We start from the raw sequence: 23,954 nt of genomic DNA on the forward strand, positions 1-23,954 counted from the left end.
TAATGTGTGAATGAAAAGGAGATTCCAAAGTATTCAGCACAATGGGAGAAGGTGCTGCTCCTCAATGCTCATTCTTGTGCCCTTAACTTAACCTTGTCAGAATACCTTATGCGTGGCTACTGGAGAAATTTCTTGTCTGTGATCTTTTACATAAAAGCAGTTGCATAACAGAACAACTCAGTCTATTGCCTAATAACTCTGTATTGCGAGTTCTGTGTTTCTTCGTGTCAGCTGGGAGAGTATACTGAAAGCAGGAATTAGTCTTGAAATAATTTTAGTCTGTGGGTGTTTGTAAGCAATTGATTTGAAATGCTTTCTCGGCTTATGAGTAGTGCTTGTAGAAGGATCCTGTTCCCACTTAAAAGAATGTAACCCTTTGGCATTCACACTGAAAGTGTAGTTATGTAATTCAGACTCACTGAGTAGTCAGTCATGATCACCTTTATTTTTTTTGCAGAAGACTATTGTTTGTAGCAATCAGCTGTGGAGGTTACCAATGTATGCCAAGTAAACCTATTATGTCAACCCTTTTTTGTGCTCTTTATTTCCAGTACTGACAAATGTACCACTGCTAAATGCAGTAATGATGAAATTTCTTCACATATGAAAGATTAACTATAAGAACAATAGCTGTTGGTCACTCTCACGTAGGTTCAGCAACTCTGTAGAGAGCTCGTGTGACAGTATAGTACAGAACATGTCTGTACAAGCTACTACTATTAAAGAGAGGGAGGTGATATATTGCCACTTCAATTATTCGAACTTGGAGAGGCTTCTTCAGGTAATACATGGATACAGCTGAAAGCTGTCTGTGAGCTGTCTGATGGAAGTGCCCAGCATTTACTTCTGGTTCAGATCTGGTCAGATCCCCCACCAAGACCCTCAACAGTGACTGAGTCTTGATCTTAGTTGGTCACATCTAAAAGCAGATTTCTGTAAACAAGATCACAAGGCTTATTCTGTGAAATTAGACAGTCTGCTGTTATGCTATGTGAACTCTTCATGTAAATGCTAGGATTTTCAGGGAGGGGATGTAATTGAGTGGAAGAAATTATATGAAATGATACCCATGGAATTTGTTTGCTGCTGTTTTCACTGTTACAATATTGATGGTAGTCTCATACAAGTGCATGCTGAGTAGAAGTTAATTATTGCTTTCTGAAAAATATTTGAAATTGTGGCATGAGATTACTTTGATGTATTTTGATTATTGTACATATACTCGGAGTGGTCAGCTCTCAAAAACAGCCAGTTGTTTACTTATTAGGAGCTTTCTGATTAGCTATTAATTTGCGTGTCAGTAGATTGCAAGGAGATTTTGAATTGGATGCTGAGGTTACTTATAAATCTTTAACTAAGCAAATGTAGATTCGCTGATGCATGCAGCATTTCTGTACAAATTCTTACTGCATAGGAAGGCAGCAGCTTGGATCTTGAAAGAGGCTCTTCTGTTTTAGTTGAGTAATTAAATTCAAGCAAATAGTCTGTTCTGTTGATGTTGATATGCTGGAGATGTACTGAATAAAAATGAGGATAGAGGAGAAAGGCCCAAATCTTCAAACAAATCAGCATAGACAATTTAAATCATACCATGTGCTAGAAATGAAGTCTTGTAATACATTAAATAAGAATCACAGAATGGCCAGGGTTGAAAGGGACCTCAAGGGTCATGAATCTCCAACCCTCCTTGCCACAGTCAGGGCCACCACCCTTCATGTGTAATACTAGACTAGGCTGTCCAGAGCCCCATCCAACCTGGCCTTGAACACCTCCAGGGACGGGGCATCCACAGCCTCTCTGGGCAATATAAGGAGTAAGATATGCATGTATCATTCTTTGCTACTGAGGGAGAAGTTACTGCTTTATCTTCACAGTTATTTTATTTAATTGATATTATCATCCAAACTGGCATTATTTTAATATATAATTTCAGCAACATTAGTCATTAGAAAAGTCCCACTGTAATGCCAGTTAAAAGCAGTAACTCTAAGTTCTGGCTCATATGTTGGTACCTCTTGGGGCATTTCTGGTGGCTTAGATGGTCTCCCAGAGGACTACTACTGAGACAGAATTATTTTTCCTGAATGTGTGACCTGAACAAACCAAGTTCTCATTAAGTTCTCTCTGAGATGAAATAAGTGAGTGCAGCTTGCTTTTGAGACAGAGAAAAATGAAAGTAATTGCAAAGACTTGGAGTTCAGGCTCTGATTTCTTGCAGAAGCGCTCTATTCACTGTGTGTGGGGAAAAGAAGATCTAGTCCTGGGCATAAAGGAAAGGATGGGGAGTATCTGCCACTGATTAGCATACAGTTATTTAGAGAGCTCAGAAAGTGAGTGGTATCTTCATAACTTTGCCATGCAGCCCCCGAAAGAGCAATGCACTCAACAGTGGTGAGTGAAAACACTGCATTTTGCTGTTGTGGCTGTGGTTGCAGACACATGTAAATGTGGCAGAGGAGTAATGCTTTGAAGCTTGTCTACGGAATGCTGCGTGTGCCAGAGGCAGCATTAATAGGATTGGCATCTCTTGTGTCAGCCAGTAGTGGCTGCAGAGTGTGCTCTTCCAGCACCGGGTTTTTAACCATTTCTTAAGGTGAAGCATTGGGGAGAATAGGGAAACATACTGGGAGTGATAATAAACTTGTTGGGGTCATACTTAAGGCAGTGCTAAGCTGCATTCTGGAGACATCCTTACACCTCTGAGAAAGCACGATGGTGAGAGTTCGTTTTGCTTCTGCTGAGGTGACCCTAAAGAGAAAAAGGATGTGACTTGTGGCAGCTGACTACAGCATATGCTGTCTTGGTTCTGGAATTAATGTTGCTTCTTTAAACTGTGTAGACAAACTGGGGTCTTTGGTACTTTCAGCAGATAGATGAGTCAAAACAGGTGTTGATCTGCTTACGTGTGCTGCAGCTCTCTCAAAAGTGGTGTAAGGGCAGTGGGGCGTGGGTTAGGTAACAGAATTTGACATTAAATGCACCACCATATTAGCACAGCTGGAAGGTAGTTGCACCTGTTGAGCTGGGCAACTCAAAACTTTGAGAGCATTTTCTGCTGTTTCTATATAGTCTTTAAATGGTGGTGGTGGTTGTTTTCAAGAGAATACTTTTGAATAAAAGACCATTTTAATAAAATAGGAACAGGGAAGGGCTGTGTGAGGAAGTAAGTCCAGCTGTAGGACTCTATGTATAGGATGTGACCTGCATAAATGGTTATGTAATGCCTTTGTCTTCTGATAAGTGGGAACCTAGAAATAGAAATGTGAATGCTGTCCCTGCTAACCACTTGCGAGAATTCTCCTTTAGTCTAAGTGTTGGATGGTGATGGGGGTGGGGGGGAAAAAAAAGGAGGTTGTTCCCTTTGGGAATGGAGCCCTTTATTCAAAAGGTAGTTCAGTGACTGAGCCCAAGAAGTCCATTAGCTAGCAGTGGTAGCACTTGTATTGTCTTTGCTGGATTCTAGCTACTTAAATGGCAAGGCATTAAAATGTTACAAAAGCCTGTGTTGCAATGGGACTAGGTAATTCACTTCAACATTAAAAATGTGCCAATTCTGCAGGATAAAGAATGCCTTGGAATTCATGCGTCAGCTTGAAAACAGGATGAACATGAAGTTTATAGGGTAAATAGTGGTCTCATAAAATATGAAAATTTATCAGAAAGAAAAATAATAATGCATCAATACCTCTTTACTGTATTTTGGTTAACTGAAGTCAAGCATGTGGTGGGACTTGTCTGGGCCTCTCATGTGACTTCAGCAGAAAGAATGTGGTGTGTGAGTGGTAAATGTGACTGGAAGATGTGTCCCTAAACACGGGTGTTCAGTGGAACAGTGAGACATCTGCCAGTGGTGTGACACTATTGGCTGTTACTTCTGAAATGGGGAGGCAGTAAGTCAAACCTTTTGTCTAAAATGTTCAGTCTCATGAAGATGCAGTTCTACCTGCAATACTGAGTAAACATTTTATTTTGAGTCACTGTTGAAAATGGAAATTTTTCTGAAAAAAGGTGCATCTTGATAAGCCTGTTATCAAATCTGTCTTATTGTTAGATTCACAAAACTTCTGTATGTGGCTCTGGGTACCATTATTAAAGCTACAAAACCCCTAGTATTATGTCACACTTCTCTTGGCTCTTTAGAACCAGTGGGTGGAGTCCATATAGTTCAGTTTAGTGTCTTGGACAACGCAGAAATAAAACTTCACTGCTGCTGAAAGCATTTGTATTTGTTTGCATATAGTCGTCATATTGCTGACTATACTTAATAACACACCTGCTGCTGCTATTGGCATCCTTTGGATCTCTTTGCAACTTGTTAAACTAAGTAATTCTGCCTTGTAAGAGGTCTTGTATTGACTGCCTGATGTATTGCCTAGGCACGTTTTGTTGGACAATGCATGGGAGTTTGGTAGGTTGCCAAATCTTTGTCCCTGAGAAGTTCTGTTAATTTCTTCATTGATATTCTGGCTTGACTGGTACTCACTGCCATGCATAGGAGTGGTAGCAGCTGCTGAAGGTATTGGGAAATGTGCTATTTCTAATCCCTCCTCATCACAGAGCAAATAACAGAGCAGACCTTGTTTGTGGTGCCTAATCAGAAGCCATATTTTCTAAAACTGTCAAATGATTAATTTTTTGTATTACATCAAAAATGCTATTTGTGTTGCCTAAAAATGTAGTCTGATATCTTCATTGTTTTTCCAGACTTGCTGGTGCCTTTTCATAAATACAATGTAAGATCAGTATTACAGTGGCATACAACACCATGTATATATGCATTTATACATAGGAACCTAGTTCACCTAGTCTCATGCATGCAAATGCAAGTATTAGAGCAGCATTCCATAAACAAGTTGTACGGAGATGATTGTCCTTAGCCATCTGCAGCTCAGTATTTCTGTGCAGGTCAGGATGTTGTATGTCTGTATTCTGTCAAACTCTGTATATTAGATACGACACACAAGCATCTGCAGAAAGAACTGTGTTATAGTACTGTCAGTTACAGAAACTTCAGTGTAGCCTAAGAGGAAATGAAGAGAAAAATGAATTGCAAAGAAGAATCCAGTCTATTAAAAATGAAATCGTTCAGAGGACTCCTTGTACCTTGTGCTGCTTATGGAAAGTACAGATATATTCTACTTCCTCCCTGCCACCCCTCACTGCAAATGTGCAACCCATATCCCTCAGCTTCCAATTTTGTCAGAAAAGGTTTCGTGAAACTTGAAATATCATGAAAAGTCCCTGGAATTGCTATGAGGTCCCATTATCAGTGACACTTCTTTGCTAGTGCAAATTTTGGGGAATGTGGAGACTAATGTTCTTGTGGAGTGTAAGAAATGCTGCTAAGAGGTAAATAACAATGCCAGAATGTTGGAAGTCGTGTGGATGGGACAGAAAGTTGACTTGACTGAGTAGGGATGTTCTTCTAAGGCAGCAAAAAGGTGTATGGCTCCTGAAACTGAGGTTGGTTGAAGCAGGAGCACCGCAGAGATGCTGTTTGCCATAGCAGGGAGAAAGCTGAAAAAGCTCAAAGTTGAACCTTGCAGGTACTGTGTGAGGAAACAAAGGTTTATAAAAATGCATCAGCAGCAAAAGGGGGTAACCGATCCATTACTTAATGAGGTTGGTCAATTTACAAGCAGGGATGCAAACAAAGCAGACGTTTAATGTCATCTTAGCCTCTCTTGTTCAACACCTGTGGGGGGTCCTGGGACACCTAGAGAACCTAGCTGGAGGACTGTGACTGGGGATGGCTGAGGGTTTTTTTATTACAACAAACTTATGCAGGATTTGTTGCTTCAGCTACTTAGGACTCAATGGAGTTCATCCCAAGTTACTCCAAGAGCTGGCAGTTGTCTTTTTTCAATGATCCTGGGACTCTGGAGAGGCCCCAGCCAACCAGAAGCTGTCAAAAATTGTTCCAGTTTTCAAGAAGGTCAAGAAAGAATGGCAGTTACAGATGTTTCTCCTGGTTTCGATTGGGAATCATAGAATCCTTAGTCTGACTCACTATGCAATTTCTGGTGCAAGCCAGGATGCTGTTGTCCTTCTTGGCCACCTGGGCAAACTGGCTGGCTCATGTAGCAGGTGTGGTGCTGTGTTTTGGATTTAGGATGAAAAAAAATGTTGCTAATATACTGGTGTTTAAGCAGTTTCTAAGCAGCACTTAATGCTGAGTCAAGGACTTTTCAGCGTCTTGTGCTGTTCTACAAGCAGGAGGCTGGGAGTGTGCAAGAAGCTGGGAGGGGACAGAACCAGGACAGCTGGCTGAAGTTGGCTAAAGGGATACCCTATGTCAGATGGCATTGTGCTGAACAACAGAACATGGAGGAGTTGGCTAGGGAGGTGGCTGCTGCTGCTTGAGGACTATCTGGGCACTGGTCAGCAGATGGCAAGCAATTGCATTGTGCATCACTTGTTTTATGTATTCTTTGCTACTGTTATTATTATTAATTTTTCCCTTCCTATTCTGTCCTGTCTTCATTCCAACCTACAAATTTTACCTTTTTTCTCCTGATTGTTTTTCCCATCCCACTAGTGGGGTGGGAGTGAGTGAATGGCTGTGTGGAGCTTAGCTGCTGGAGTTAAACCAGAACAGCCTGTCAGTCTCACTTCAGTGCCTGGTAAAACTGTGAGGAAGATTGTTGTGGGATTTATTGAATAACACCAGAAAGACAGTGTAGTCACTTGTCACAGCCAACACATGTACACAAAGGGGAAGTCCTGTATAATGAACATAATCTCCTTTTATGACGAGGTTATTCTTGTAGGTGACCATGGGAAGCCAGCTGATGCAATCTTTCAGGATTTCAGCAAAGCTTTCCATAGTCCCTACAGCGTCCTTCTGGACAAAACGTCCAGCATATAGTTAGTATTATAATAAATGGGCTACATGATGCTGGTGGCCTATTGCTGGTGCTGCTCTGCAGGGCTCCATTTTAGGGCCAGTTTTCTGCCTCCCTCTGTACATCCTCCTTATAATGATATAGACCTTACATTACCATGTTTTTATTTAGGCTTCTGAAAGTACTAGTAATTGAGCTATTGTTTGGCTGTCTTGGTTTCCTAATGCTTTTCATCATGCCAATTGTAAGGGTACAATAACTACCCTTCATATATTTTGTAGTTCGCCTGTAGTATTTCTTTCAGTTCTAAGGAAATAGGTCAAAAAAAATTGTTCTCAAATCCAACACATTGCTTAGATTACAAAAAATGAGTACTTGCCAAAGCAACATATGTGTGTGTCATGAGCAGGATTGTAGTAAGCAGCCAGTTATGCTAGTATCTTAATTCATCACCCAGTATGGGAGGGTGAGAGTTTAGCATATGGTCAGTCTCTTCAGATTCTTCTTTGATGTTTCAGTTAAATTAAGTATTATTTAGTTCTCCCGTTTGGGAAGTGAATTGGGTTTGCATAGCGGGTTCTGCTTGTGAGCTTTTTGACTATTTCCTGGTGGTATTAAGAGTTCATGTTCTGATTTCATGATGTTAAGGCTGTGACTGAATTAAAGGTGTTCCTTCTATGCCAGGAGAGAATGGCAAAAGGGAAACATGAATTATTCACTAGGGATTCTGAAGACCTTTTCAGGATGATTTGTTGAGTGATCTGTGCAGTGTTTAGCATAACTTAACAATTAAAATGGGAACGTAATATTTACAGAGGCAGAACCTTTTGTTTAGAATTGAGCCAAATAATTACTGAACTGGAAGGCTGTTTGATTTTTATTACGGGAAATATTATTGATTTGTTGAGCAATGCTATTTGCTGTATTTTTTCTCCTGATTATTAATGAAACATTTTGTATGAAAGGTGGGTCTTGGAACAAGATTTGAGGGACTTGTGGAAATATTTAATTTTGCATTGCTGAAGTTAATGGTCAGAATGCCCTTAGATGGGGAAGAGATCTCTCTGAGCTGTTTGGCTTTTCATATGATACGTGGAATTATTGGACCTTTCTGTAGACATTTATTGTTAATGGTTCATTATGAATTCTACATTTAAAAAAATGGTTGTGTTCCCACTCTGACAAAAGAACCAAACCAAGTGTATATATCCCTTGAGCTTAGTTTCTTTCACAGGATGTAAGTGTAGTGAGAAAGAATGGTAGAAGATGAGCAATGCTCTGCAGTTCATTTTACGTAGGACTGCCTCTATAGTAAGGGGGTAGTTTTGCCAGTTGATTTTCTTTTTCAGTCTGGGCAGTCTGTGGCAGTAAATGATACAGTCATTCTGCATACATTTTCCAGCACTACATGCTGTATTCACTAACAGAAAGCAGAGATGGTGCAGCAGTTTGAAGCTTAGCTAATTTTTCTGTAATCAGCATTGAAATCAAGCAGCTCAAAGAGAGTGACTGTTCTGTGGGAAGGCATAAATTATTTTAAAAAGAGAAAACAGTTTTGTTTAGAACTCCTGAAATCAAGAAAATCTTTCTATTGTAAAGAATTGGACTGATAAACAGCCACACCTCACAGTTTGCACATCTTGTGAAATTACACTGTTACTACATGTATTGGAAGTCAAAGACCTGTCTTTACATTTTTAATATATTTAAATATATGAGAGCAAGCAGTTCAGTGTTGGTTACTGGAGGCACTGCGGTCATTCATTCTATTTTATTTTTTGTCTTTTGAACCAGTGAGTTCAGACAAACGGACTTAGAAAAAAGCCAGTGTTTCAATGAGATGGACAGGTTCAGCTTCCTACTTTCGCACCTGAAGTTGGATAGTCCTAACCCTGTGCGTTGCTCTGGGGAGCGGTGACATAATTCAGTGAGATCTGCTTGGCCTTCATCCTACCCCCTGCCAAGAAGTCATCTGTTACCTGCTTATGTCCCCGACCACTTTTCTTGTCGAAGCATTTGGTCAAGCACTGTAGTGGGGACACCTAGAATGCAAAGCTACTGATATGCTTAAACTGAAGTGTGCTGAAGAATGTGGACTGTCTCTGTTCTTGTTATTTTCCAAGTAGATGAAGCAGATGTCTCTGCTTATTTTTTCACTGGCTTCATCTTGCAGGTTTTTTCCCTGTCTGTAGGTTTTGGCAGAAGGAGAGGGAAAGTTATCAGAAGTTAAAGGATGATCTCATGCTTTTTCAGTGCTTTGCTGCAGGCTTTTGGTTTGCTATTCCATCCTGTCTAATCTCTCAGGATTCTTTAATCTTTTTTTCCCCTCTTTCCTGTTTGCGAGGGACAATTTGTGGATCTGTTTAGAAGAACTGTGTGGACAGATCGCTGGGATATACGAGTGCTTTTTTTTTTACATAGGTTAAAAACTACTTGTATGTGTAGTATCTGTGGGATAGGAGATATTGTTCTGTGGGATGTGAAACATTGTGACATCAGTCAATTGTATTGCGACTTCACGCTTGTGCTGACACACTCCACATTGTATTTGCTTGTGTGGTATAGTGTGGGTATTTCTGAAACCCCCAGTAGAGCCGGGTGGTATCAATGTATATTTCATGTAAGCATTGTGTTTATTTGTACTGCTGTGCAGATTGCTTTGCTTATCAGTTTTAATTCCTTTCTATTTCACTTTTTTTAAGGTGTGCCCTAGATTCTACCCTCCAGGAAGCCCCAGAAAGGTAAAACCTTAAAGTTCTACTTTAAAGGTAGGTCAGGCACTGAAAGGGTGGTCAGGCGTGGTGGAATGGCTGACCCTGGAGGTGTTCAAGGAACGTTTGGATGTTGTGTTGAGGGACATGGTTTAGTGAGAGCCATTGGTGATAGGTGAGTGGTTGGACTGGGTGATCCTGTGGGTCTTTTCCAACCTTGGTGATTCTATGAATCTATACTTGAGTTCACTATCTGAGTTTACAGGTTAGTTTGTTATTTCTCCAGCTCCTATCCCAGAGTTACAGAATAAAGCTCTTCATTGGAAGAAAGGAAAATAAATAAATAAAATTGGATACTTTTAAAGATTCCAGCAAGTTTGGGAGAAGGAGACAATGTATTCCTGTCCCATTTCTTCTTTTCTGCTTTTTTCTTTTGTCTGGGTAACATATTTCTCACAAATGATAAGGCTAATTGTTGCACGGTGAATAATTTATTTCAAGATGATTTTGTTTTTGTACTGTAATCAGAAGTCTTTTCCCTGTCGTTGCTGTCACTGGTTCAAACAAGTATGTGCACTGGAGATGCTGTGTCAGGCCCGTTGTACCATCTAATCACATGGTTGCATTGAATGTGTATCTCAACTATGTCCTTATTCCCCTAATCTGCTGAAATTCTACTCTTCAGACTTACGGAGTTTCTTCATGAAACAGAAACTTCTTAATGCTCACTTAGGTTTTATTTTCCAAAAATAAAAACACCACCACCCAAACACTTCACAGAGCTGTCTTACACTTCACTTTTGTATTTGTTGGACCCTGTGATAATGCTTATGGTTAAATGGACGAATCTGTAACCTGATTTTCCGTAGTATGTTTCAGTTTTGTTTTCAACACCAGGGTATAGAAGTACTCTTAACTTTGCTGTTACAAGCAACAGTGCTTGGTGCCTGCTGAGCTTTGTAATATTTGGTTCAATGCTCTTGGGACTAGAAAACCCTCTGGGTACACTGATTAACTTACTGCCAATGAGAAAGGAGCTTCTATTTTTTTTCAGCCAGGGCCAGCTGTCTAATATTTGATTCTATGAAACAAAACTTCTGAATTAAAGAAACTGAGTATGTGGTCTTTAGGCACGTTCCCAGCTGACTAACATCTAACTTCAGGTGGCACCCTCCTTGGTGGCTGCTGCTTGTCTGCTCTGCTGTGCTCATCAGATACCCAACCTGACAAGTATCAAGTGGTTGTGCAATTGAGCCCTGCATTGCTTATTGTTGGGAGGAAAAGGGGAGAAATGAGAATTCTCAAGGAAACACCAGGAATTGTTTCCATGTAGCAGGCAGTTCTCTTCCTACCTTTCCTGCTTCCTTGTCAGCATTGAACAGTGGTAACAGCTGACTAATAACCAACTACCTGCCATGAGAGTGCCTGAGCTATACTGATCTATGGTGACCACTCTTCCTTTAAGTCTTATATACCATATGCTGTTGTTGTACACAAGCCTGTGTGCTTGGTGCCTGCTGAGCTCGGTGATATTCAGTTCCTATTTTTGTACCCTTAAAGTCTTGAAGTGCAGTGCATACTTTAAAGAATGGGCACAGAGGAAATTATACCCACATATTAATTCTGTCTTAATGCCCGAAACAAATAACTTTCCTTTAAATTTCAACAGAAATAGCTGCCATTTTTTTTGCAGCAAAAGGTAAGCTGAAAGTAAAAACGTTATAAGAGCTTAGAATTTATGATGAAGAATCATGCATTGAAAAGAGATCTTAAAATGCATTTTCTCTACATTGTGTATTTTTAAACTGACAGTCCTAGTCTGAAAGTGTAATTGCTTTCTCTTCTGCCTGACATTAAGTATGTTCTTTTTATTGTTGTTCAGAAGGTTATTTCTTACCATTATGGTTTTACCTTGTCATGACTCAATCCAAACTCCAACATTAACTGATTTCAGGAGCTTTGAACAAGCTGATGTTTGAGACGAAAGCTTTTTTCATTACTTAGATTACATATTTGTGTGGGATGAGAATCAGATGGCAGCATTTTAGAAATCTAGTTCACCACTTCAGTCTTTTGTGCCAGTTATCTGTCTGGTCAGGACTTTGATATAAAAGCTTGGAAATTAGAGCTGGCATCTGTAGGCCTTTTTGTTTAAAGCTGTATTAAGTTAATGGAAACAGCCACAAGTGGGGACTGGGCAGGCAAAAGAACGAACTCTGGGGTTGGTATTGTCTCTGCTGGAAGATGATGGCATGATGCTCAGGATGCAGTGCACAGCGTGGTGGGCACAAATTTACTGGACGAAAAATGACTTTTACAGAAATTATGTGGAATGATTAAGTACTGTTAACTGCATCTGTTATGTGGTTTTTGCTGATCCAAGTTTATGCAATGCCAAATCCTGGAATTCAGGAAATGTAAAACTTTTTAATCTTGCATATAGCAAATGGTATTGGAGTAACAGAGGGTTCTGTAGAGTTGTCTTTGGGGGAATTTGTGACACACACATTGAAAACAAAAAATAAAACAAGAATCCCACGAAGCTACTCAATTTACAGGAAAGTATATTGACTTTGAAAATTCAGTTCTTTGACTATCATATTTTTGCTATAGAGTGTCTTAAAGATAGAATGTGTCAGTGATAAACTGCAGGTGTGAATTTGTGCCTGGGAAATAGGTGTCTCCTCCAGAGTTGGACATCCAAATAAGAATTTTTAATATTTACTGGTGGGAGGAAAAAAAAGAGCATTGGATCTGATTCTTCACGTGGTAGAAGAAACTGCTAGTAATGATGCATGCTTTTTACTGACTTTTTAAGCTGTGTTTGTGCAGAGCCTTGATATGCATTGAGATGTTCAGTCGAAGTCTTCTGAGTGCATGCATGAAGTTACTATAATTTGACTGCACTGCAAAAGCATGACTGTCAAATGCACTGTCTTGTCTGTGCTTATGTTTCTTAGAAATCCCAGCAGGTCAATTTATAACACAGAAGGTATTCATTCATATCTGCTCTTCAAACCACAAGATAGTTATTTGCGTAAATAAACCTACATATGTTATAACAAAACAAATCTCTACAGAGAGCATTGCAGTTAGAAGACAGTGTTAGATGGTAGACAGTGTTAATATATTTTTTTAATGCTATAGGAATATACTATAAACCTCAGCATTATTTATCAGTGACAAGTATCCTCCAGTGTTTTGTTTAGATGGTGTATTAGCTGGTGAACAGATTACTGTCTTTGTGGTTGCTTCTGATCTGTTGTCTTGTTTTGGGGGAAATGCTGTTATCTCCTTACTGAGGAATTATTTTTGTGACCTACTTGTGGTGGCATCTCGTGGTCCAGTGGAACCTTTTATCCATCACCCTACTTCAGTTCTAGATACATTGAGAAAAAGACTTGAAGACAATTTATCACTTTGAAGTTATCAAAGGCAATTTATCATTGTTCTTGTATCAGCATCATGCCTGAGATATTTTACCTGAGATATATAGCGTGTCTTGCCTTTTCTGAGTGTTTTTCTTCTTTTAATAAAGTATCAAAAGCAGTTACCTGTCGGCCGCTAGGGACAGAAAATAATTCTTTCCAGATATTTTCAGGAAAAAAAAGCAACAAGGGATTTTGGTTTAGTTCTTCATAAGTCATCTGAACCTCAATTCCTATATATAATATGAATTCCATATATGTATTATCTATATTATGTATATTTCATATATTCATATATATATGAATTTGTAGTTTTGTAATAAGTTCAACTAATATGTATGTATTAATGTATATTGTGTGTATATATGCATATATAAAAATTTTTATATGTAACTTGGATATATATACACATAGAACTTTGTGCAAAAGTTTTAGTAAGTCAGATTCATGTGAGTTGGGACAGGTGAAGTACAGTGGGTGTGATATAGCAGGTGGTAGAGCCACATGAACGTTCCAGAACTGTGTTTTAAAAAAAATAAACCAACTATCTTAATTGGGATTTCTAGTTTAGCTGTTGTCTGCAGTGTAAATCTGAAAGTTGCCTTTTTCTTCATCCTCTGGAATATAAGTCAGTCAGCTACTACAGCTATTTTTGGCAGGCAAATATTGCTTTAGCTAGGAACCTATTGTATGCTATTCCTTTTCGAATATTTTTGTAAATAGATAAATCACAATAATGGTTCTGAGCAGGACAGATTGTTCTTTCAAGTTCTAGTTAATCTGTGTTGCCCTACTCTCAGCAAATAGGCACAATGGTAGATAGAAATTGAAATGACAAAAACCTTTGGCAGTACCTCAGAAATAGTAGTAGCAGCCATCAGTAATATCAGCAATCTGTGAATCCCTGCTTATTTCAGTTCTCTTAGTACCAACAAACTATGGTTGTCTTTATTTTTTCCATATACCATTTGATTTTTCATCAACATGATCTCATTTCTGTTAGAAATTACTTAGAGTGTAAGAATAAATTATCTTCTGTTATGTAGACTTTAGCTTGAGTGTATTCCTGAGGGACTTTTTTTCTCATAAAGAATATTAAGAATGGGAACCTGAACTTTGTTACTTTATCTCAGCCTTTCTCACAGAAATCAGTCTTGAATTTTTCTTCTGTAGTTACAAGAATTACCTTTTTTTTTCCTGAATGCAGCAATTTTATATGCAAAATGCCAGGAAGGTTTGGGTTCTAAACATTACACTTTCCCGGCTTCGGAAGTAATAGGCCAAAATGATGCCTTGGCTTAAGACAGCAAGGCTTCTGGGCTTATCTCCAAACTTCCATTATGCAATGGCTTTGTTGCATCTGTGCAGCACCTGTTGGAGGAGGGGTATTGTATGAATCCTGAATTGGAGCAACGGCTGCTGGCAGAAGCAGTCAGCTAAGGACAGGGAAAACTATCCGATTTAAGCAACCCTTGTATCTCTAGCAATATATAGAGATCACTCAAAGGATGGGGTGAAGAAAATGAGTCAAGTGTACGTCTGAAGTTTCTGGAGTGCTAATCACTCTGAAGCAGTGTTTGCTGATGAAGTGATGATGGCTTTATAGAAACTGCACCATTTTCTACCATACTGCCAGTAGCACAGCTGCCTGGATTCCTCAGGGCATGAGCCAGGGAACTTTTCTTCCCAAGCAGAGAGAAGCTGTTGTGACAGGAGATGTAAATGTTAACAGTGAATCTTTTTCAGTTTGGTCACTGTGAAAGGATTTCATTCTCTCCTATCTCTTAAGGTAAAGGTGAGGAAAAGGACTGCTAGCGATTGCAGCAGTGTGGCAAACAGAAGGGGTATGCCCCAGAAGGGTTTGGTACAGTGAATAAATCTAAAGTATCAGGTTCTGAGGAGCCTGGAAGGTTCAAGTGTGGGGTAAAAAGGAACTGATTAGGCTGTTTAGAATCTAATCCTGGCAAGGGTAACTAAGCATGCTGGTTAAATGGGTGTGGATTGTAAAAAAAAAAAAAAAAAAAAAAAAGAAAAAACCAAAAAAACCGCGAAGGCTGAAAACACATGGGAAGAAATAAAGTGGGAAACCTTCTAGTCTTGTAAGTGAAAAGGCAAGGAAGACAATATGGTGAAAGCTGCTTAAAAAATCCCAACTAGGCAGATGCCAGCTGTGTGGAAAATGCATTATCTGTGATGTTACACAGAATGCAACTGAAGCTGAGATCTAAATTGAAAGTGAGCAGGTATTCACCTGTGCCTGGAAAGGTCCAGAGAGTAAGCCTTCAGTCTACTAGACCTGTAATGAAGTGGGGGAGGGTGACTGGGGAAAAAGCCAGGAGGTGGATGGATGGAGAATTTACTGGAGTTCATAGTTGTCTTGTGGTAGAGTGGATGGATGTTGGAGAGCCGTCATAAGCACTGATTCCGGAGGCTGGTATGTGTGTAAAAGGCAAAGTGACATGTGTGACCAAGGTGGCATGTGGAGGGAGCCGATTGGTGTAGAGAGGGCATGTGGAAGGTCAGGAGGAATTGGAGGGTCAAAATTGGCTGACTGGTATGAATTTTCAGTGGCTGTTCTGAGACAAGTCCTGATGCAGATGACATGAGAGAGAGAGAGGGTGGAGAATAGTTCATCTAAAGGGAAAACAAAAGGCAAGGGGAGTGATGGAAGAACCTCAAATGAAAAAGAAATGATAAACAGCAGTTGCTTTTAAACTGCTTTTGAAAAGAATGAAAGAGTAGCACATTAGCTATGCCACAGGGGAAAAATAAGATGGCAATTTAACTCCTTCTGCATAGACTGTGAATGGATAAGTGTAATAAGTGAAAGGCTGTAACTTTATATTGAGAGTTATTCCTTTGTCCATGTTTGGCATGATTTTATCAATCAGTTTGTAAGCTGTCATAAAGTGAGTAGTCACCGCCTTCATCTTTAAGGTAAGAAAAAAAATTCTCAACAGTGTTGAGACAGTGTTGGATGACTGATTTTTGCCACTTGAAACTCAATTGTTATATAGATTGGAGCTTGAAATAGCTCCAATTTTATGCTTTAAAATGGGCATAAATGAGTGCCATGTATTGTGCATGCATTTTGCTGCTTTGTTTTTATTAAATACATGTTAATGATGTCTCCATGAAGCATTTGACACAACCTGGAGTTTCATAATCAAATGGTTTAGTGGGTGGAATGGATCAAATCAGTTCTCTTTGTCAGCCAATAAGACTTTGAGAATGGACTTAATTACAACATTTCTAGCTAATGGTCATTCTGAGTGGCTTACATGTCATGGTAATGAATCTTAAACTACTTTTCAGGTTATCAGAATTGTATAAATAGAAGCTGAAACTCAGGCTGAAGAAGGCCACATGCAGATAGCAAAATGTGAACTTTATAAGTGCAGTATATGGAAATCTGTTCCTGCTAATGCATCCTGTTATCAGAACAGTATTGCCATTACTGTTGAGTGCTCTCATGGTCATTCAGCAAGAAGATATTGTAAGCACTGCTGTAAAATAACATGGAAATGGCACATGTACAATGTTGCAAGGATTTGTCTTTTTCTCTAGATGCTGTTCTGATTTTTTTTATATACCATGAAGAATGAATGATACGGAAATATGATGTAAGACTACTGTTTGGAGACCAAAGGAATAGATCCTTTCAGAATATTCCACGTTTGAATTCTGTTTGATATGACTACAAAGGTGCAGGCAGTGAAGTTGACAGTAGCGGCTCTCCATAAAAGAATGAGATGGTGGGAAGCCCTTGGAGGATGAAGTGGGCTTGACTAATGCTTGTAAGCTTTAACAGTCACCACAGAGGAAGGTACAAATGCTGTTCTGATGTGCAATTAAACAAATGTGTGATGAAGAAGTACACTGAGGAATACATTCAATGTTGTGAAATGCAGTGAAGTTCTCTCTGGAAGAGAGCTTTTATTTGATTTAGGACTGACACTACAGAAAATTCTCAAGAGAATTTGATGTACATATTCCTTGAGATAATTGGTTAGCACTGAAGAGTGAGTAAACAGTTTTCACACTGAAGTAAAATGCACTTTGCAGAGCACTAGAGAAATCAATATTTTCAGTTGAATAAGGCTGTAACTGTGGATTGATGTTTGAAAAAGCAAACAGCACTTTTAAAAAGGAAATCCTGGTTGGAAGGGACTGTTTCTAATATCTCTTTGCCACTTGATGGCGAAGTGAGCATTTCTGGAAGGGTAAGCGGGTAACTTCTTTCCAATGTTTTGGTAAAACTGTCACATCAAATGCCATTTCCAGCTGCATGACTCATGTCACGTCATAGCTGCAATGTCTGCAAGATGTGAATCCATACAAATTCATCTGGATTGTCCTGTGCATCCTGGTTCCTGGTTTCAGAGATATAGAATAAATGTGGAATAGGCTCCCCAGGGAAGTGGTATTGAGTCACCATCCCTGGATGTGTTTAAAAACCATTTGGATGTGGTGCTCAGGGACATGATTTAGCAGAGGGTTGTTACTTAGGGTAGTATGGTTAGATTGTGGTTGCACTCGATCTTTATGGTCTTTTTCCAACCTGAGTGATTCTATGGTTCTATATACCTTCCTTTTCTGCAGCTTCTCTTTGCTTAGGATAGACAAGTACTCATCCTGGAAAAAAATACGGTGCAGGTGTGGAAATCCAGGCCTTAAGTTCACATTAAGTATCACTTTGCGTATGCAAGCTTTATATTCCATAATGACAAAGTGCATCTTACATTTTAGCTGTTTGAATGGTTTTTCTCCCACTCTCCATCCAACTGTTGCAAGGAGTAGGAAAATACACTTCGGTTAAAGAGGACGTTATGACAATAGTCGTATTTTACTGACTTTAAGCGCTTCTTTGCTTTCCAATGTTGGTTCCTTTTGTACACTCAACTGTTCTGTTACTCTCCATCCTCATTAGGATAAGAGATACTAAGAATAAAAAGCTCGTGGGTGAGGATAAAGACAGTAAGATTTCTTACGAGTTTCCCATCCTGGGTAAAATATCCTTGATTTGAGAGAGTTGGTCTAATTTATTGCCTATTAAACGTAGAATCATAAAACAGCCTGGGTTGAAAAGGACCACAGTCCTCATCCAGTTTCAACCCCCCTGCTATGTGCAGGATCACCAACCACTAGGATGTCCAGAGCCACACCCAGCCTGGCCTTGAATGCCTCCAGGGATGGGGCATCCACAATCTCCTTGGGCAACCTGTTCCAGTGTGTCACCACCCTCTGAGTGAAAAACTTCCTCCTAATATCTAACCTAAACCCCCTCATCTCAGTTTAAAGCCATTCCCCCTTGTCCTATCACTATCTACCCTCGTGAAAAGCTGTTCCCCCTCCTGTAAATTGTAAACATACAATTGGATGTTAAGAAAGACGCAGACTTCCACCAAAAAGATTACTTTCAATAAGATATAAATTAAAATTAGTCATGAATTTCAGGGTCTTGAATATAGAGAATATATGAATAGTATGAGAAAACTTACGTTCAATTAAATGAAAGTATTGTATTTTTTCACTGTTTTATTTTTTCATAAATAATAAAAATAATTTGGACTTGCACAACTTTCTGTCAGCTGTCCAGGAGGCATTTTCCTGGCTTTTGTCATTCATTTGCTTTTCCTCACAGATTTCAATGAAGTTAATCTTGAACTCTGTAGAATAGAAGGCAGCAGTTTTGAAGCATGGAAGTTGGACTAAGCTGGAAGTTTGCTACCTTTGATAGGTTCTGTTATATCCAGTTAATTTCTATATAATGCCATAGCATCTGTTATAAGGATTCATGAATTATTTGAATTACAAAGCTTTTTCTGCTTATTTTGTGAGAAGCTGAAGTTCTTCCCTTCTTTTGAAGCTATTCTAATTTATTAACAACTTGGAAACTCAGATGGGCTTTTGGCTAAAATGAAAAATTCATATTCTGCATGACAGATTAGATTTGTGATTACAAATAGGGGAAAAGAGTACCTTTTTTTATACTTGCTTTGCTTATTTCTGCGGACCTTTTTGCTCTGACAGTATTTAAAGGAAAGGCAGTTGTAGCTGGTGCTATCCCAAGGTCTGGTGGCTTTAGTTTTTTTTTTCATTTATAGGTGTGAGTTTTTTAATAGAGTATATTTTTTGTAGTTCAAGGTTAGAAAAGATTATTGGAAATTTTATAGACGTAGGCAAATTAAATGTACAGATTTGATTTAAACTTCATGGTGTGTTTTAGTGATGAATATTACGTGGTGTTACAGATCAATAGATTGTATAAAGAACATTTTGATTAAGCTTTGTTTAGGGAAATATTTGACAGACCTTGATAGATGAAAGACTTCATGTTTTGAAGGTATGTAAATGACTCATGATTGCAAGTGGAAATGGAAATTTTTAATTCATAGGCACTAATCTAGTGCAGCTTAAAAGGGATTTGGATTACATATGTTCTTAAACGGTGGTTTTTGTAAGGGAAATTCTTTCATTTTTTGGTAGGTACAACATGTATTGCCATGTCGGGAAGAAATGAAATCCCAAACTGTTTCTGCTGTGTGTGTGTGTGTATGTATGTATGCATATACATATGAGATTCCAAACAAACATCTCTTCTTGCCCTCAGCTGTTCCCCCAGGAAAAAAGCGAACAACAAATGAACAAAGAACACCCCCTACACACATTTGTTGGTTATTTGAGAATCTCTGAGCCACTTTGAATTATGAGCAAAGCATTAGTAGGAAAATGAAAATGACAGTCTTTCTCTTTTTTTGATGCTACTAAAGATCTGATTTAATATATTTGACCTCTTGCATGCTCTCTCTGGTCTCGTCTCCCTTGCCACTCCGTTATCTGGGAAATTTATTCCCACCCATGTTTCTTCTAATGAGAGAGCTCTAATCGTGGCCATATACAGACTTGGATGTAAATAGGATATGACTTATCATTTTACCTATTCTGTATGTGTTAGAGCTGGCAAAAAAATGCTGCTCTTAATGTTGGAGATTGAAAATGATAGTAATAATAAATTGTTCACCATGAAAATGGCTTTGTGTTTCAGCCTTTCTCTTCTTTCCTAAACCATGGAGCAGATGAAAGACGTTGCACAAGAGAAAGTAGGAACAAAGCCTCATTACTCTTTTCACACATCACCTTAGCCCCCAAGTATTTTTTTCATGGGGGTATTTTTGTCAGAATTTCAAAAGAACTGAAAAAGAATCAAGGGAAATTCCCTTGCTGAAGGGGGAAAAAAAAAAATCTAACTTGATTGCTTATATAAACTGATCAACTTCTGGTATGTACTGTAGTATGGCTGTCTATATTTGTACAAATATAAAAAGATTTATACAGTTTGTCTTACAGTTTAGACTAGATCTCATCCACATATCCTATTTCAGAGCTGTTTTCTTTACAAGGTGATTGGCCAGATGACAGTTCAGTCAGTTTGCTTTCATTTAGCAAGCAATCTAAACAAATGTGGGCGTTATTTATCTTCTGAGAGAAGTTTCAGGTAAATGCTTATATGTATATGTTTCAACTAAACGAGAAATAGTAGTCATTGATCTGAACAACTTTGGATAAGTTTAGTTGGAACACTTTTGGACTTTTTGGAGAAAGTCTATGTAATAGTTTAAGTGTTTCTCTGTTTCAGGTCTAATTTGAAATCAAAATTGAGAATGTAAAATCTTACTTGTTTCCAATCTTTTTTTAAAAAAAATATGTGCTTACCTGAACTAAGACTTCGGTTCTTTGTCTTTTCAGTCTTCATTGCTATTCTGGTCTTCCCTCAGTGAGGCCGTTAAACACAACAACTGTGTTGTGATGTCTTTCTGGGCGTGACTTGTGTAAGTCTTTGCAAGTCTTCCAGCAGAGGAGATTTTCAGGCTTTTTACGATGTCTTTTTGGGAACAGGTGAATGTCACCTCCTTATTTACCTCAGGCACAATAGTTGTGAGACTGAAAGTGTTTTGTTTTTAAATTCCTTAATGGATACATTCAGCTTGAATGTTACACATTTTTCAGTTAGTGATACCGCTTAATGCTTTTCTTGCCACTTTAAAGCATTTCTTTACAGTGGGTGCATGCAATGTGTTTTAAAGTAAAAGGTAAGAGGTGAAGAAGTTGTCATCTAACCAAAATGTCATGAAGTACATTTTTCTCCCTAATTAGCGATCTAGATAATCCTGTTGTATTATGCTCTAAATGTAGTCCCAAAGCAGAGGTTTGGTAATGTTGCATTTTTCTCTTCTTTTTGAAGAGAACTGCTTTGTTGCTGCACTATTATCAGTGAAAATCAGGTGATTGTCTGAGTTGAAGTGAAAACAGAAGCAAAAAACCTTGCGGCCTGAGGTCTTTGAATCAGTGTGAACTTGAACAATGTTGTTCGGGACTTACTCGTTCATTGAATTGTCATTTTGTGAATAATTTGTCATGAAGGCTTACACCATTTCCTCACTTGTGAAGCTGCTGTCCTTTTTTCCCCCTGTGATTGTCAGAATCAGTATTGTTTTAGAGAATAAAAAGGCTGTACCCGTACATATGTGTAGCTATGTTTCATCTCTTACATTCCATTGTCCCACATACTTGACTTAAGCAGGTGGATGTTAGCTTGGACTTAATATACATCAACTACAGAGATGTGCTGGTCTAGAACTGTTGCCCGATGACTGAATTGTGAACCTCTATAATGATGTGAGACCTAACCAGCCAGCCTTGGGGCTCATGGTAGAGGAAGCACTGTGGAGATATACCCCATATCTCCCCCAGGCATGGCACTGCTATGCGGCATGGTGAAACAGCCCTGGGAAAGGCAGCCTCTCAACTTGTTTGCTTCTTCATTTCCTGATATAAACGTGAGTAGATGTTGCATGCTGGGAAACTCCTCGTACACACTGATGTCAGACTTCCAAATCTTTTCATGGTTTCTGACATTAAAAGGGACATTGGGAATATGTAGTTGGAAGTATTGTTTGCAGGGTGAGGATCCTTTGCTCCACACTTATTCTGACTTTGCCTCTGTGGAAGTTTGAAACAGGCTGTTCTTGCTCCCATCCTTCTACTGCAGGGCTTTACAAACAGTGATTTATGTGCACTCAGCATAAAACATGCCACCTTAACTTAGTAGAGTGGTCTGTTTTTTCTATATTGGAACTTCAGAAAACACTCCCTATGAAAAATACTTATAGTCTCACAAAGTGTAAGAGATGTAAAATCAGAATCTGTCATCAAGTATCTCTTAGCATGTGAATGTGGACTTCTACGGCTTGGATTTAAGGTATAATCTCTGTGTAACTATTTTCAAATTCAGTTGGTGGAGAATTAATTTGCACTACCTATCAAATTTTGTAGGATTTCTGTGGTGTGACTGTTGCCTACCTAATTTTTGGTTTAGTGTCCTCTTGCTAGTGCGCTGGAACTCTCACAAGCCTCATTTGCTGAGGGATGCCTCAAAGCAATCTAATTCCTCCCTCAAGGGAGCAAGGGAAGGAATTCTATCTCTTAGCTTCCTCCCTCCCACTGAGTGACTTCCCAGTCGCTCTGGGCTTCACTCCCAGTCTCCCTTCAGTTCCATCCTTGAGGGACATGTTTGTCCTCAAGGCTCTTAACTTCAGTTAGCTAACATATGTTAAAGTAACTGTGAAGATAAGGCAGCTCAATTTTGATCTATGTTAGCATCTCATGTTCAGTCCTGGACTTCAATGCCCAAATTATTTTTAACTTCTTAATCTGAGTAAAAATTGACTTTCTCGTCTTTACTTCTACTTCATGTTCAGTTTGTTTATCTCAGGTTGGAATGCATTTTTTTTAAATCCAGGTATTTGTGCTCTTCACGGAGCTGTAATAAATTCTTTTTTGATGGTATAGGAGCGTTTGCAGTTCTTGCTGAGTGTTTAACCAGAAGGCTCTCCCTCTTTGCATTTTTAGTTCACTTCTGCTTCTATTTTAGAATGCTGTTCTGGGTTTGAATGATTGCTGTGCTTCTCCATTAAAAGGAGAGGGGGGACTGGGGCACTGCCAGCCTACAATATGCCTTTTGGGCCAGGATAATCTTCAGCGTGGTAGTTTCTGTCTATAGCAAACCATACTAGTAGTCAGGCATGTCTGTGAAGTGGAGATCGCTGCTCTATTTTCGTAACTTTGGGCAAAGTGTTGGTTTTGGGGGTTGTTTTTCTGTTTGCATGAGATAATGGGCCTCTGCATGAATGAGTCTTTGCAAACAAGCGGATTGACAGGTAGGCTGTGTGTTTTCTTTAGAATAAAAGTTAAGGCAGTAATGGTGGCATTTAAATTGTGGGTTTTTTTGAATTCTCTTATTCTGTGGGAAAGAGATGATGAGAATTCATTTGCCATCCAGTCTCAGCACTTATTCCATTCCTGTCTAGGTAATACTTGATTTAACCTTGAAATTTGCTTTACTGTAACAGAGTATAGCTTGAGATGCAAGAACTACCAGGCAGTCAATCTGTAAAGTGATCTTGTAGTAAATGTTGAGTGCCACAAGCTTTTGTTAAATTAATTTGTGGGTTTCTACCCAAATAAAATGGGTAAAGCTGGACTTTGAAGTTCAGCTATTTGGATTTGGATGTTTTGGTATAGGCAGCAGCTTGCTCACAGCTGGCTTCTTGATAAAACCCATTGCACACAGTTACAAAACAGGTCACCAATAACAAGTTGTGCACCCCTTGCTTCTTGCACACAAGTTGCTCTTCTTTATAAATAGAACTGTACTGATAGACAGAACTTGGCCTGTCCTGTTGTCCTCTTATGCCAGTTATTTTGATTTAAAAATAGAACTGTCCTAGTAGATATGTATCAACGAGGTTGTGAAAGTTCACTTCTGGACACTACTGTAATTAAGCAGTAAGTTGCAGGGAGCGGTGTGTGTGTTCTCATCAGGAACCTAAAGAGTTTTAAAGTACGACGGTATTTCATGTCAGTTTTCAAGTAGCAGTGCATTTCCGAGTGGCAGTGGTGTTCCTTTG

General features: G+C 39.0%; 1 protein-coding gene across 2 annotated transcripts in view; it reads left to right on the top strand.

Annotated features, from left to right (window-relative positions):
- The window catches only part of ANK3 (ankyrin 3), a 344,913-nt gene that overhangs the window by 27,534 nt on the left and 293,425 nt on the right, over positions 1-23,954 (top strand). The window contains exon 2 of one of the 2 annotated variants that reach the window (XM_040702299.2): positions 9,548-9,586. The exons of the other annotated variant lie outside the window; for it this stretch is intronic. Within the exon in view, the coding sequence (XP_040558233.1) occupies positions 9,548-9,586 (39 nt within the window). The remainder of the gene's footprint in view (positions 1-9,547; positions 9,587-23,954) is intronic. 2 annotated transcript variants of the gene reach the window in all.

Source organism: Gallus gallus, chromosome 6 (assembly GCF_016699485.2).
Source record: "Gallus gallus isolate bGalGal1 chromosome 6, bGalGal1.mat.broiler.GRCg7b, whole genome shotgun sequence".
NCBI classification, from domain to species: domain Eukaryota; kingdom Metazoa; phylum Chordata; class Aves; order Galliformes; family Phasianidae; genus Gallus; species Gallus gallus.